Raw genomic sequence first — 16,165 nt, 5'->3', positions numbered from 1 at the left:
TCTGAGCCTTTTGAAATTGAGGACTGTTCCATATTAAAGAATAATTGCCTGGTACTGCAAACCCCATGCAAACCCCATGGCTGGGAAGGTCATAGACCCTTGCTACTGTTGTATAGTTAAATAGCCTTGGCACTAAACTGTAGTCCACATATTTATGTGGTATACCTGTAGAAACTATAGTAATGTATGGATCTTCAATCTGCTTGTTTAGAATAAATGACAGATCAGTTCTCAGCCCCAAACAGGACATTCATTTCTTATTCTTTGTTTTTTCCTCGTACTATCAGAAAATTCAGAAGCTAATAATTCTAGGGATTGATCCATTTTGTTCAGTACTATTCTAATATAAACACACAAAAAGTGCAGTTGCCAATTTCAAATTAATTACTGAGATATATGCTACCTGTGGTCTAAATGCCACAAAGCTTTGGTATATGTCATTACATTATATTTATATTATTTTTATGAATATTCAGCAAAGCAACCATCCCTTACATTACTTGGTAGGACTATCAACTTCAGAAGTTGAGTGTAAATTGTGATAATTTAGAAATTAAGATTTCTTTTGAAGTAATTTCGCATCATTAATTAAACAGGAGTGTACCTCATAAAGGAGACTTATTGTAATCCATGGTAAAGTTGTGGATTCTCTGATAGGCAGTCTTATGAGAAAAGAAGTCCTAGATTCCACAGTTTAGCTCTGGTTTCCCTTTGTATGAAAAATTTTGCCACTTGAGATTCGATTTTTTAAAATTTTGTCTTGATAATCTCTCCCCTGTTTGGTTTGGGATTCATTGTTATTCTTGTAGATAATATTTGATTCCTGTGTTTTTATTGTGTTCTTTCTCATTGTGCATTTGACATTTATCCACTTCTATGGATCTTTTCCTGTTGAGGTTGTCTCTGCTCACATGTTCTTGCTGCTCTGCTCATCTATTCCAGTGTCTTGAAAATGGGAGGTGATCTTTGAGCTGGATTGTCCTGCCATCTTTCATGGTCGTTTTATAACGTCAAACTTCCTCTTATTCTGGGCTGTTTATTTTGGGGTTAACATCCGTGAATCAGCTATGTCTTACACCCTTTAATACACTGACATTTGAATGTTCATGTATTTTACTTTTATTGTACACTTGATATCTGTCTTCTTATTCCTGAATTCCACACTCCCAGATTTGCCTGCCAGTCATAAACACAGGATTCTCAACCCTGTCTTCTCCTTTCTAATCATCTTGAATTGCTTTTCCTTTGTTTCTGTAATTCAAAGCAGGAAGTGGATATTTTCTGTCTATATTTCTCATAATTTCCTTGTAAGTTCAAAAATATCAATATGTTCCTCTTAGTTAAGTCTCTAAACCAATGTTGGTTCCTGATGCTTTTTTCTTATGTTGTCCTTGCTCAGACTTCTGTTCTGACCTTCAGGCTTCAGTTTGGCTTTTCACATTGTCCCTCATTCTCAAGACCTATCTATCACGTGCCCCCCCTTTCTATGGTACCAAATGCAGTTGTGTAGGAGTTGAAATAATTTTTGGCATAATTTTAGCACTACCTTTCTTAGTGACCTCCAGCAAATCACTTACTTCTGTTGAATGGACTCATATATTACTTGATACAATTTGTATGACATTTATTCTAGTCTGGGCCCCATTATCTGTTCAAATCTAACTTGACTTATTGTCTTGATTGCTCTTTGGAGATTACACCACATTTCTGTTCCCCAGTAAGTATGTGGTACCTGATTGAAGGTCACTTGGCTTGTACTGGGTAGTATAGTATCAAGTTTTCCTTTGTCAGCTGAGTTTTAAAGCCTTGAGTACTTCCCTATTTTGACCTTCCATTGAGTACTGAAGCTGCTTTTTTCTGTACACCTTGGCTTCTTACTGTGGCTCTGACCAAGTAATCTGACAGGGAAAAGGTCTTACATTGGTTCATGGTTTCAGAGAGCTCAGTATGTGGCCACTTTGCCTCAGGTTCTTGAGACAAGCCGGCCAGAGGAGTATGGGAAATAGAAAGTTTCTTCACCTACTTACAGAGAAAAAGCAGAAAGGAAGAAAAACACATTTCAGTGGGTATAGCCTTCAACAGAAATATTCTTTGTATTGCTACTTCTTCCTGTTCTGACCTTCTATTCGTGTTCCATAACTTCCCAAATTAGTAACACCAGTGGGGGGAGGTGAGGTCACAAACTCAAAACAGAACTCTAATTGAAATTTTTCATTGCAAAATTATGGCAAAGAGAAAACCTAATATCCTAAATCATTTAAAAATGTTTCTCAGACATAAATAAGGTCATAGGTCTCCTGGAGTTTTTTTTTTCTAAAATGCTGAGACTTCTTTGGAGTTGGAAATGAAGCCTGAGATGTGGTATTTCTTGAATGATACTAGAAGCAGCTCATTTTACTGGCTCCAGAGCATCTACGAAATCTCTTCTATTAAATTTGAGCTCTTGACTCTGCTGACAGTAGAATTTAGGCAGTGGTTGTGCTAAAAAAAAAAATTGTATGTTACTGGCTTTAAAGCAAGAGGCTCTCATGTTAATGTTTCTATGTTTATATGCCTTTTACATTTTCTCCTTTAATTTCAGAAGAGAGAAATGATTGGATCAGCATATTATTAAGTGCACTGAAGTCACCATCTGTTACTGCACAGTTGCAAGCAGGCATGGCACCTGAGAAATGTGGATATCTTGAGTTGAGAGGCTACAAAGCCAAAATTTTTACTGTATTGAAGGGAAACAGTGTGTGGTTGTGCAAAAATGAGCAGGTAAGCTTTGTAACATTAATTGTAAATTACTATTCTTTGATAGTAGCAATTGTGTTTAGCTTTTAAGAGCTGCTTGGGTTTTTATTTATAATCTTGCTGTTACTTTAGGTAAACCACTAACAATAACCGAAAATCTGGCTGAAGGCTTTGTTTCAGGAAAGTATTTCCATCAGACCTGAGGCTGCATGCCTCCTTTTTAGTGGCTCGAGGAAGCAGCATCATTGAAAATAAAATTGTTAAAATGTATACCTTCTTTGCAGTAAATATAGCCATCAGAGAATGATTGGGAATAAGTACAGACACTGTTGAATGGGACTAATTCCACATTTTTGTGATAGTAAATTAGATGATAACGAGAAACAGGTGTATTGGTTACTTTTCTGTTGATGTAAAAAGGAAACCTATGGGAGAAAAAAATTGATTTATGTAGAATAAATAAGAAGCCATCATGGCAGGAAGGCTTACCAGTGAGAATGGGAATCTGAGAGCACACATCTTGAACCATAACCCTGAGCCCAAGTCAGAGAGCGGATTAAAAGTGACAAGGATGAAATCTCTCTAACACAGCTGTAATGACATGCTTTTTCCAGAAATGCCACACCTCTCACGCTTCCCCCAAGCAGTGCTGCTACCTGAAGACCTAGTATCCAAAAATCTGAGCCTATGGGGGACATGTCTCATTGAAACCACCACACTAGGTCTTATTGTCTTTATTTTTCTTTGAACAGATGTTCTGTTTGTCATGAAACTGCTTTGGTAGTAGAACCCCATTAAAGAGAGGTGGGTATAGAGATATTTAGGTATATATGTATTTGCCACCATATAGACAAGCACACACACACATCTGCTTGTATATACATGTCACATATACACAGTATATGGGCTTAACTGTTAGCTGACTGAATTTGGTTAATAGGAAAAACTAGAGATAGTTTAAATATTTTTGTGGAGACTTGTAGATAAAGCGTTTTTTGATGTTGTACAAGCTTTATACTTGATATTGTAGTATAGACTTCCGTTTCTCTATTATTTTAGACTTTTATGTGTAAAAGAAAATCTTCCTCCTTAGGTGCTTAATTCTTATTTGAAGATGAATGCGTGTATTTTGAATGTCTAATCTAAGGTGAATTCATTTTACAGTGGACTGTGATAAGGTATAGACAAGGCCTCTTTTCTTATTAAAAACAGTCATCAACTCAAAACAAGCAGTAGTTATTAGCTGATACTTCAGCTCTTAGCAAGCTATTCTCAAACTTCAGTAGGAGTGTATTCATTATTGGGGTTACCTTAGGCAATTAGTTGTGGAAGGAATCATTGACTGACATGGGCAAATTACTGATGTGCATATTTAGCATACTCTTAAAAATAGTAACATATAACTTAACAGTATACATGAACTAGATGCGAATATTGTTTCTGAAGTTAGTTGACTAAAACTTTTCTCATTGGAATTCAGGTTAGGCATTCATAATTTGCATGTATCTGTTTTGAAGTTACTCTGCCAAAATGAGGAATTCATTTTTTTTACTTGCACAGACCGAATACAATTCCTCTTATTCGTTTCATTGCTCACATTAGCTAGATTATCTGAGTTTGTGTTGTTTTCTAGAAATAATGTTTTTTTGAGTTTTATTAACCCTTTGGGAGAAAGAAGCTTTTTGTATGAAATCGTTTTAAATCTGTTATATTTGAAAGCAAAATCTAAAATGCTTGCCATGGATGGAGTGCCAAGTTCTATGCTAATTAATTTATAAATACTCATCATTTTTAATCTTTCCTATAATTACAGGATTCTGTCATCTGTGCATTAAAGATGAGTAAAATGAGGTCTCCATAGTTTGTGCAGGGCTAGCAGTTTGATCATACCAAGTTTAATTTGAAGCTAGAATTTCTAGCACTAAGCTTGTCTTCTTACTAAAGACTTGGTTTAAATCTTTTCTGAGATTTTATCTCTCAGAAATAGGCACAAATTAGTTTTGTGACTAATTTCATTGCCCAAAGGTTTCAGGACATGGGCTCAGTGAATGTTCTATCAGACTGTGCACTCTCAAAGAGATATGCTTATCTAGCAGAGCTGTTTTATCTGCAAGGGTGAGATGCCAGGCAAGAGCAGCTACAGGTAATAAGCTCAGTGCTTTTACTGCCTGCTTATTTGTTTGCTTTGCCTTTTTGAGACAGGATTTCTTGTAGCCGATGACCTTGAACTCTTGGTCCTCTTGCCTTAACCTCCCAAGTGTGCCATTATGTCTGTCCCTATCTTGTATTCCATGGTTAGGCCTTATGGAGAGGTCCAAAACATGGGGCATCAAATGAATTTGAGAACTGGAGACACTTCTATTTACACAAGTAATGTAGTAAGGAGGCCACTTGTTGGTTTCTGGCTGCTCAGCCCCAAAATAATCACACTGTATTAATTAAAACACTGCTTGGTCCATTAGCTCTAGCTTCTTATTGGCTAACTCTTACATCCTAGTTTAACCCATTTCTATTAATCTGTGTATCATTATGTCACTGTGGCTTACGAGCTAAAGTTCCTAAATCTGTCTCCAGCAGGGTTTTTCTTTGACTGTACGTACCCTTCTTTCTCCCAGCATTCACTTTAGTTTTTCCTGCCTACCTCTATTTCCTTCACAGGACCAAGACAGTTTCTTTATTAACCAATGATATTCACAGCACACAGACGGAAATCCCACATCAAAGTGATAATTAAATTATTTAAAAACAAATCAGTAAATCTGGAATACACTTCATCTTTAGATAAGTACATATATTTTTATTGTTTGTTTAGTCAGTTTTTTTTTCTCCTAAACATTGAAGATCTTATACTTTACCTTTAAAGATATTTTTTTAGGGTGTGTTGTGGAACATGTGGTATTTGCATCATACTTCACAGTATGCATCAACTTGACTGGTGGATAAGTTGAGCAAGTCATCCATGTTTCGGTCCCAACAGTAGTCCCATGTCAGCTTCTGATACCTTCCCATTTTGGTCAATGCCTTATTCTCCCGAGGAAAGCCATTTCCTGCTGATCTGTCTCCTAGGGAAGCATCTGCACGGCATGTTGTGATAGGACAGTCTTTTGTCTTTCTCCTCAGTACACAGGGTTTCCCCTAGTGAGGGATGGGCCTGTTTGAGGAAATCCTGAATGATAGGAGTATGCTTTGATGTAAAATCTAAATGTTTGGACTGGGTGGTGGTGGTGCACACCTTTAATTCCAGAGGTAGATGGATCTATGGATTTGAGCCCACCCTGGTCTTCAGAGTGAGTTATAAGACAGTTAGAGCTGCACAGAGAAGCCCTGTCTCAAAAAAAAAAAAAAGAAAAAAAAACTAAAAGTTTTATAGATACACCGCCACAAGGGTAATTTTCAAAGATTATGAAAAAAACATGTTCATTTAGAAGTGTGAGGTATTTATATTTGAAATCTTGTATCATAGTTTTTGTTAGATCTATATAATGGCCACATAACAAGACATAATTGTTTTTATTATTTATATGCAGTGGATTCATGTTGTAGCCCCCAAAAACACTTCTTTTAAAAATGGAATTGGCCTCTATGACTGTAACCCAGGAATCACCTTCAGGTTTCTCTCCATCAGTAAATACATAGTTTTACTAATTTGCTGATTATTCTAGTAATCACAGTGTATGGAGATGAGGGTTGGCCATTCCAGAGAAATCACATGTATCCTAGTCACATATGACTAGGCTGGAAGGGTGTAGTATGGGTTTTTCATCCTCCTCTGCTATAACTTGCTGTCTCTGGCAGTGCAATTATTTCCATTAACAGGTGTCACCATGAAGGCAGGAGGATCGCTGCCTCCAAGGCTGTCATTACTTTGTTGAAATTTCAGAGTTTTGGGCCTATTCCAAATGAGTTGAGTTAATCTTTGGGATATGTGGCAGATACACATTTGTGAAAGTACCACACGTGGCTCAGTAGAGATTTCAAAACCACACACTATGAAATGATTCTCAGAGTTCTTTGTTTGTTTGTTTGTTTGTTTGTTTGTTTTTTCTTCCTCTAAAGTTATAGGCATTCAGCAAAAGGGGGACTGAAAATCCTGCAGTCGGAAAATGTGTAAAACTTCCTTCACCCATGCTAACATCAATGAGCCTGTCATTCACTTATTTACCCTTGGGTGGTATCTTTTCTTTTCCTATTAATCTTATTTTAGAATAACCTTTGCTAGGTTGAACATTTTGAAATACCGATGTAGGAACTGACAAACGTTGTAGTAAAAATGAAGAACATCATTATTGTGGTATAGTTTCAGAATGGAGTGTCCATAGAACGTTGCACCTAATTCAAAAGGAGGCTGCAGCTGCAGCCTGTGCTTTGTCAGTGTTGCTCCCTTCCTGGAGTCTTAGTAGTTTGTGTAAGGGTTTGAAATGGTGAGCCTTTCTGGAAATTTTGCCTTACCACACTTACTATAGAGATGTATTTTTATCGTGACTTCTAAGGGTTTAAAAAAATCCAATGCATCATTAGAATTTGGGTAAAGGGAAAGCCATTAGAGGTTGTTTTCATTTGCTTGATCCATTGAGTTCCTTTCACTCTGTATACCCAGAAGTTACTCTGCTTTGAAGATGGTTGTTTTCAGTGCTTTTCCTCCAGTCCCCAAACACGCTTTCACAATGCCAGCCTCCCTGCAGGCACATCTTCAGTAATCTTTCTCTTGATTTCCTGAACCTGTCTCTAGTACTGAGACAAGAACACACATTTTTCTCACTTCAATTCACTGGGAACTCACTTTTGCCACAAACACTTTAATGGTTTTTGAAATTCCCTCTCCTTCTTAGGAGCAGTGGTGTGAGCCTGCCGGCGGTCTTGCTGTCCATCTGTACCGTGTTCTCTGACTGCTCTTAACTCCGGAAATATTAGACGTCAGCCCATGTTTAGCAGGAGTTTCTGGTCTCCTGGCTGCTCAGTTCAAAGGCTCCCTGTCTCTCTTGCTTCGTGCACTTTACTTCATTAGTACACTGTTGGAACTGAAACCCAGAGGGGCTCTCTAGATGCCTAGTAGAGAGACTGGAGGGGACTTACATTAAAGATAGCCTGAGGTCTTTTAGTCTTTTTCTTTCTCCAGTTAGACTCTAAGGAGAAGTGAAGGGGAAAGAGATGAAGAATCAGAGAAGACCTTTGTGAGAGAGGCAAATAGCATCTTGGATACCAACACTGAAATTGTTTCCTAATCACCCTTTTGGAAAACAGTGCACTGCTCCCATCCCATAAATTAAATGTCACCAGTTCCATATTTTTCCATCTTTTTTATTTTTTTTTATTTTTTTTCATATTTTTCCATCTTTTTTTATTTTTTTTATTTTTTTTATATTTTTCCATCTTTTTTTAATTTTTTTTCATATTTTTCCATCTTAAAACCCTTCCCATTCCTTTTTTTTTTCAATATTCTTCTATTCCTTATACCTGCTTGTGTTTTATGTACTTGTAGTGTGCTATCGTAATAGTGACAGTGTTTTCATATTATCATTCCTCTCTGTTTAAAAGATGCGTACGGTTTATGTTATGGACACTATGGTTCTAGATCCATCTATCTATTTGGGAAGAATTTAGCAGGCACTTTTCCATTTCTGGCTGATATGGATGCATGCTCTCCTAGAGGAAACTGGAAACTTAGTCTGTGGTGGGAACAGCACTTCAACTTACAGCCCCAGGAAATTGCTGACAGTCTCTGTGAAACATTGTTATCCTTCATTTTTTCTCATGAATGTGGTGTGTATGTGTTCATACTCTTGTGGTATGTAGCCGCACATGTGTGTGTAAAGGTATGAATACATGAGGAGACCAGAGGTTGACAGCAAGAGTCTTCCTCCTTCCTTTCTAGCTTATGAATTGAGATAGGGTTTCTCAGTGGACCAAGATCTTACCAGCTTGGCTTTTCTCACGGGCCAGCTTGCTCTGGGGAGCCCCTGACTCCATGTTCTCTATATAACACTAGCTCCAGAATTCTAAGCAGGCTGGCATATACATGTGGTCTGGGTTTCCTCAGGATTTTAGAATGTCAAGTACTTTATCCACTGAGCCATCTCCCCATTCTTACCCTAGCCTCAATCAATTCAAATCAGTTTATTCTCTTTCTCTCCCTCTCTTTCTATCTCTCCCCATCTCTCTCTCACTCTGTCCATCTCCCCTGTGGGTAGATGTAAATTCAATACATAATCCTACAATCTTTTTAAGGGCTGAGGAAATGAATTATTGGCCAAAAGAACTTAGCAAGCAAGCAAGAAGACTATAGTTTGAATCCCCAGAGCACATGTAAAAACAAGATACTTAACCTGAACATCAGTATTTTAGTTTTCCGGCAAGGAAATGGGACAGAAACCAGGAGAATCCTCAGAAACCTATGAGATAGGTAGCTTGCTGTGGAAAACAAATGCAGCAAAAAGACCTTGGCTCAAATAAGCGGACGTGGAGAACTGACAGCTGAGGTGGTCCTATTGCCTCCACATCTTCACTTTAAGGTAGACAGGCCTACTTTCACAGACACTTTCACTTTAAGGTAGACAAGCCTACTTTCACAGACACACATATATACCACTAGATAGACACAATGACAAGCACACAGAATTCCTCTGGTGCTTTTCAAGTACCTTCTAATTTAAAATGCTACCTAAATGGGATTTGGAAAGATGGCTTAGCTACAATTACTGCTCTTCCAGAGGACCATGTACTCTAGGGATACTGATATGATTCCCAGAAGTCAACTCTGGTGGGACTCAAGGGATCAAGTTCATGATGGGAAAACCCACAGAGACAGATCCCAGCTGGTGGGAGCTCACTGGCTCTGGACAGGGCAAATTAATCTCATTGTATTTTACAGTCTTCTTTGTTATTATCTTTTTTGTCAGTTACTTTGAGCTCTTTATATAGCTTATAACTTAAACTTCATGACATATTTTCTGATCATTTGATGATGCTTCAATTTTATTTATTAATTTTATTGTGTTGAAATTTTGTGCATAATGTAACTATCTTTAATAAACTCAAAATACACAGGTCCTCTGTTTCCTTCAGCGATTATTTTCTAAGCTATTTTACCTAAAAAAGTGTAGATAATAAACCAGTATGTCTAAATGTCATAATTTTTTTCTGTCTTGTGTGTGGTCTTTTGAGTTAAGGCCTCAGTGAGTAGATTTGGTTAGTCTTGAACTCATTGTGTATCTCAGGCTGGCCTCAGACTTGTGGCAATCCTCCTGCCTCAGCCTCCCGTGTACTAGGAGGTAGATACCAACACTTCTAGTGCAATAATCAAGTATGGACATAATTTGAAATATGTGTGTTGTATTTGTTCCTGGTATTTATTTCTAGTGGGTTAGAATTTCAGCACATGGACATGAAAGAAATGAAAGAAAACTGGCCTTGGCTTCTGCTTGTTAATGGTTCCCTGATAGTCTCCCATCTCTTCCTGATGAGTTTTTAAAATATCATGCTAATATTAGCCTGTTCATTACAACCAGATGTCTTGCTTGGTGGGTTTGGGCATCCATTTGATGCTGATTGTGGCACTGGGGTTTTAACTACATAAACTCATTTGATTAAATATCCTCAAATCAGAGTTTAACAAGAGGCTCTTCCTCCTCATGTAAAGTCCCTTGATGCTTTGGCAAGGGGATGGAGCACTAATAGAATTTAAATTGGCCTCTGGAGGCTTGGTTTGTATGGCACAGAATGAAGCCACAGGATGTAGGTGGTGACCTCACACTCTCTGGGTTCTCTCTCTGGCCAAGCTCTGCATCTGGTGTTTCCTAGAAGTCTGGTGCCAATGTCATACAATGCCACATCTGTTTTCAACAAATGTTTAAGTACCAAGTTCTTAAATTCCTGGCAGGGAAAACCTAACATTCACTATTTTTAAAAATAGATTTGGGATTTCAGCAGATTGGGGGTTAACAATTTCTTCTTTAATTTCTCTCTTTAGGGATCAGCATTTCATTTTGCTCTTGTACCGTGTGGTTTTAGCAATTCAGAATTACTCTCACTGAATAAATTTGTATAAATGACTCATTTTAGTATCTTGGTCAATATTTGTGATAATTTTTTTTCTGAATATTTAGTGCAGAGTCATTCTATGATTACAGATGAAATGGAATATTTTATGAATAACAGATTCTGCCTGTAAAACTTCTAAGTGAGAGCTGTTTGGACATATCTTCTTACTTTCATTACTTCGTTTCATTCTTATGACAATACTTTAGGGTAGAGTTACTCTATTTACGAATGATATGGTTTAGTTCGAGGTAGGTAGCTTGCTAATAGTTATGTAGCCAGGTTTCTTCCTTGAGTCTGTCAGCACCAAGGCATTTACACATTTGCAATGTCTGGGGTCTGCTAAGCAACACATGTGATCCTTGTTGCTGGCAGTAGTTTCCTGCTTTCTGAAATTCTATGTTGGCTACAGAAATTAAATGTAGAACATTGTTTACTCTACAAGCCCTCCCTAGCCCTTTGCATTTCATAGTAGAGCGCCCTTGCCAGTTTTAGCCTCGATAGCCTTTTAAGGAGTGAACGTATGGTTTCTCTTGTTTTTCACTTATTTTTCAGACTGAGCTCACAATCAGAACGTAGTTACTGGGTAATTTTATTTTATTGTTTTTGAATATTTAACATGCACATTTTATTTTACTTTAAAAAATCATCACATCAGCTCGTTACTTTGGAGCATGTACTTTGTTGAGATTCACTTTAAAGTAGGTAATGCATTCCATTGGCTTCAGATGGAAGTGGTAGATAAAAGAGATAGAGTTAGTGATAGCTAAGTAGACTTGAGGGCCAATCAGTGTGACTGGACATCCTTCTGAGCCTCTTTTAACCACATGAACATGCTCCTCCCCAGAATGATGCTGAGGGCGCTGCTGTCCTTCTTGTTCTTGAACACGTGGTGAGCTAAAGCTGGAGATGTGTCTGAACATTAGTTCTTCTTGGTGGCATCATTTGACTGGTATCAGCTCTTAAGGGGACAACTTTTTAGAAACACAGATATCATATTGTCTGTTCATCTGACTGTCTGTAAGTTGTTAGAGGTACTGAACCCTCAGCCAAGCTTTCTCTTTCACTGTGTTACAACTTGTTCTATCTTTCCTTAGACTATATACTTCAGGTACCTTGTAGTGTGATACTTTTGTAAGTCCTAGTATATAGGTTCTAGTAATAAGTCTTGCATAATTTGGGTCTTAAATAAATACAGATTTTTCAGGATGAGCTTTCTTGCTTTGAAAAATAGTAGGATGCATGCTTCCAAGTTCAGAGTTTTTCAGACAGTTACAATTGGTAGCCGTTTGTAAACTCCTGAACACTAGACAGTGATTTCAACAAGCATGGCTCCAGCAAGATAATTTTTCAGCCCTGCACAAGCCTCAGAGCCTAGGGCAAATAGTAACTGAATTCCATTGTGTTCTTATGCTTGTTTGTAACTAGCGGTTGTAATAGAATTGTGTATATTTGGATTGTACTCTGTATTTCACTCTACAGAAGGCTTAGGGACATGCTTCCTTCCTGGTATCCTTGGGTCCTCGACAGGCTAGACAAAATGCTGTTTAAATTCTGTTAGCAGTTTTGCTCTGAGATTCAGTGGCATTATGAGAAGCTTAGCTTACACTTTGGTTTTATAAACTTTTATTTTATGGTTCTGCTCATTTTTCATGATGCTAATTCTCAGGACGTGAAATGAGAGATAAACACAGATAGCTTTGTCAAACACCCAGAAATGGGACATAGCCTGAACATGTTCTAATAGTCTGCAAGGGGACTAAATATCACCGAAGTATTCTTAATAAGAAATGCAGTTGTTTCCCATTCAATAGCTCTCGAGATCACTGACATTTATTTTGGTACTCTGCTTTCTGTTTTACAGTCAACTGGTGCTAGTCAGCCATGCGCATCCTCTAATTACTCAGAACCATATGGCCATGGCAGACAGTTGATAAATGGGTTACAATTTTTCATGATAAGAAAATATCATCTTTGTCTTGCTGGGAAGAAATTTGGAATGCTGAGCTGACCCTCACTTTACCCAGAATTACATCTTTAGATGTAGAAACTTTACGACTCATTTGTAGAGATGAGGGGCCATCCATCCAGACAGGAACCGTGATGAGCCCCATCAGTATCCATAACAGGTTGTCATTCCCACCATCTGCTAGTCTGGTGGTCAAAGCATTATGAGCCTTTACCCTTAGTATCACACAATACTTGCAGGCCAGGCACATCACAGAGTACTGTGAACTGTCCTGATATCCTTCTCTTGTCACAAGCTTCATTGTGGGAAATTGTTAGAAGGCCATTCAGTGAAGGCACACTGTTTTTTCTAGAATTTATCCCTTCATCAGTTTAGAAGCTACCTTATTTTGCTATCCTCATCTTACTTCTTTATCTATAAAAAGGGCTTAAGTTTCCAGGCACATAAAACTTTGGTAGTTTATCCAGCATTTGCACTATGTAGCAGGGCAATTTATATGGATAATTAGGAATCGGTATCTTAATTTACCAGGTAAAGTCAGCTCTGTGCTGATACGTGGAAAAGTGTTAAAACATGGCTGCTTAGAATAGTTTGATGTCCCTCCTCACTTGGTATGATGCTTGTCATCTGAGACTAACTATAGAAAATGAAAATGCATCACCCTACCATTTTAATTATTGTACAGCACTCAACAGTTTACTGTGTTTTTGCTTTTACATTGTTTTTAATTTTTTGAGATTACAATGTAATTTTGTATTCTTTATTCTTAAATTCTGCCTTTCTACATTAATACTGTCAGCCATTTATTAGTCTATAAGAAAGTGTAACATTTTGATTTGTTTTCTAAATAATAACTTTTGATCATATCTATAAACCTTCACATTGAAAAATAAGAAATAGCGACCAGGGGGCTTACTCCATGTATTGGAGTACTTACTGTGCAAGCATTAGGACCTGTGTTAGGATCCTAGGGCTCATATGATAGCCAGGTATGTTCATATGTATGCCTGTGACTCCAGCCAGGCATGTCTGCACATGTGCATGTAACTTCAGCATGAATGCATGTCCACTCATCTGTATTTAACTACAACCAGGCATGTCCACACATGTGCATGTAACTTCAGCATGAATGCATGTCCACTCATCTGTATTTAACTACAACCAGGCATGTCCACACATGTGCATATAACTCTAGCCAGGAATGTATACATATATACATATGTGTATGTGTGTGTGTTACTCCAACCAGGCATGCCCACACTGTGAATGAAACTCCAGCACTGTGGAGAAGAGCAAGAGGAAAATTTGGGTCTTTAATGCCACCAGCTTATCTATAGGTTCAGTGAGAGACCCTGTCTCAAGAGAATATGGTAGAGAGTGCTAAAGTAGGTCACCTGGCATCCTACCTGTGAATGATAGTATCAATAGTAAATGCATTTACACAATGTGTGACTGACGACTCTTCATACATAATTGCATACATATATAGTACATACATGTATGGGAAAGTTGTTTTGTTGTAGTTTTCTCAACTAAGATTGCCTTAGTTGTAACCACAAAGACCTCCAAGAAAGTCACAGCTCAGGGACTTCTTGTAGCTGAACTCTGGTGAGGGCAGAGAAGCAGGGATGCGGACGGGAGCAGGAGTCTTCACCATACGCATCTGCACACAGACTTCTCAAGGACTCCATGTTCTAAAATGACCTGTTTGTTTTTAGATGACTTTGCTAGGTAATATGGAAAGATAAGGGGTGACAGGTTTTCTTCTTATGATAGGTATTTGTATGTCCTCATAGATAGTACTTCATTTCATACAGATCAAAAGTGGGCCATATAGCTGGCATGTAACAGAAATGCATAGTGCTCTCCTTCTCCATGCAATGGTTACAATGGAAAAGAACTTTCAAATTGTCTTTTCTAAATTGTCTTTGCTGAGGTTCGTTTTTGAAAATGCAACAATGTTTTTGTATTTTCCTTTAGTATGGATCTGTTTTTCTTACCAATATCGAGGAGCTCCAGGAACATTTAATCTGAATCTATTTATATAGATCATTCCTTCCTTGAGGTGGTGATTTAGCAAAATATGAAGCGTATTTATTGCTAAGTTACCAAGGCCATATGATTAGGCAGCATATTGTCAACATTGTTGTTTTTAGAATGTGCTTTCCTATTTAATTTTCAATAGGGCACTGTGAACTCAGTGCCTATTGGTGATGAACCAAGGATAGTTTTCATACCACAATGGCACTCTATGAGGTTTTTAAGAGTCTGATTGGAATATTGGTAATGTAAACCTGTCCAGCTGATAAAACAGCATTGCCTTTGAATGTAAATGAAGAGGATCACATGGCTCCAGTGGGGCCAGTGTAACAAGATTAAGCAAACCCCAACAGCTACATATTTAGTTCCTTTCCATCATACAAAGCTAGGTGCATATCAGCCGTAACTATCTCTTGAAGTCTTAGTTGGCCATCTTCTCTTATTAAGAGTATGTAGTTGACTTTCTAATGCCATTTTGACTATTCTACCAAATAAATGTTTGGCACATGACAAATGTCGATTTGTTAGTTTCCTTTGTTGATTGAATCCAGGTAAATATAGTTCCCGCTGTTCAAAGCAAGGCAGATATATCTGTGACCTTGTCTGTTTAGCATTTGTGAGAAAGACATTGACTTACAAATGTAGCTTAGGCTAGTGTAATGTTAGCATACTGCAAGAAGAACTGATAATTTCTTTTTCTAGTTGAGTCTGTGTAACTCTATACATTTATGTAGTAGCAGTTCTAGCAGTTCTGAATTAAGAAGACATTATGGTTGTGTTTTCAAAAGTGGCTTTGCGTTTTTGCTCCATACTAGGACTTCAAGAGTGGACTTGGTATTACCAGAATTCCTATGAATGTGGCAAATGTGAAGCAAATAGACCGGGCTGTGAAGCAGTCTTTTGAGATAATCACTCCCTACAGGAGTTTCAGGTAAGCTATTTTCAAACATATTTGTGTGAGTATTTGTTTTTATGACTGCTAAAAGGCCTGGGTAATGTGTTTTGTAATTCTGGCAGTGGCATTGTTACATCTTTTCTTGTCCACATTGTCTAACTTACGGGGCTTGTAAGAAATCACTGTAAAAGTGGCTTGGAGAACTGTGAAAACTGCCAAAGATATTTACACCATGAGTTGTGTATAAGCTGAGTATAGTGAAGATGTTAACTCTTTCACACTTAGAAGGAATGAAATAGTTTTGCATTTGGGGGGGAGGTTGTTTTTGTTTTCCTTTAGCCTAATCAAATAAATCCCACTTTAAGATTGGTTTTTAATTACAGTTGCTGCAGTGTATTTTTGCCAGTGACTCAGCTTAGAATCATTCTGGGTTTAATGGATCACATAAAAATATTGATTCAAATATTTTAACATCTTGATTCATGTATAAA

At 37.7% G+C, this 16,165-nt stretch overlaps 1 protein-coding gene across 4 annotated transcripts in view; it reads left to right on the top strand.

The window, feature by feature from the left end:
• Positions 1-16,165, top strand: part of Arap2 (ArfGAP with RhoGAP domain, ankyrin repeat and PH domain 2) — a 167,301-nt gene that overhangs the window by 66,746 nt on the left and 84,390 nt on the right. For all 4 annotated transcript variants that reach the window (XM_013350802.2, XM_005359243.2, XM_026785085.1 and 1 more), the window contains 2 exons: positions 2,582-2,760; positions 15,595-15,710. In XM_013350802.2, the coding sequence (XP_013206256.1) occupies positions 2,582-2,760; positions 15,595-15,710 (295 nt within the window). The remainder of the gene's footprint in view (positions 1-2,581; positions 2,761-15,594; positions 15,711-16,165) is intronic.

Source organism: Microtus ochrogaster, linkage group LG1, assembly GCF_000317375.1.
Source record: "Microtus ochrogaster isolate Prairie Vole_2 linkage group LG1, MicOch1.0, whole genome shotgun sequence".
Lineage (NCBI taxonomy): Eukaryota > Metazoa > Chordata > Mammalia > Rodentia > Cricetidae > Microtus > Microtus ochrogaster.
This window is presented reverse-complemented; position numbering and strand designations above follow the sequence as displayed.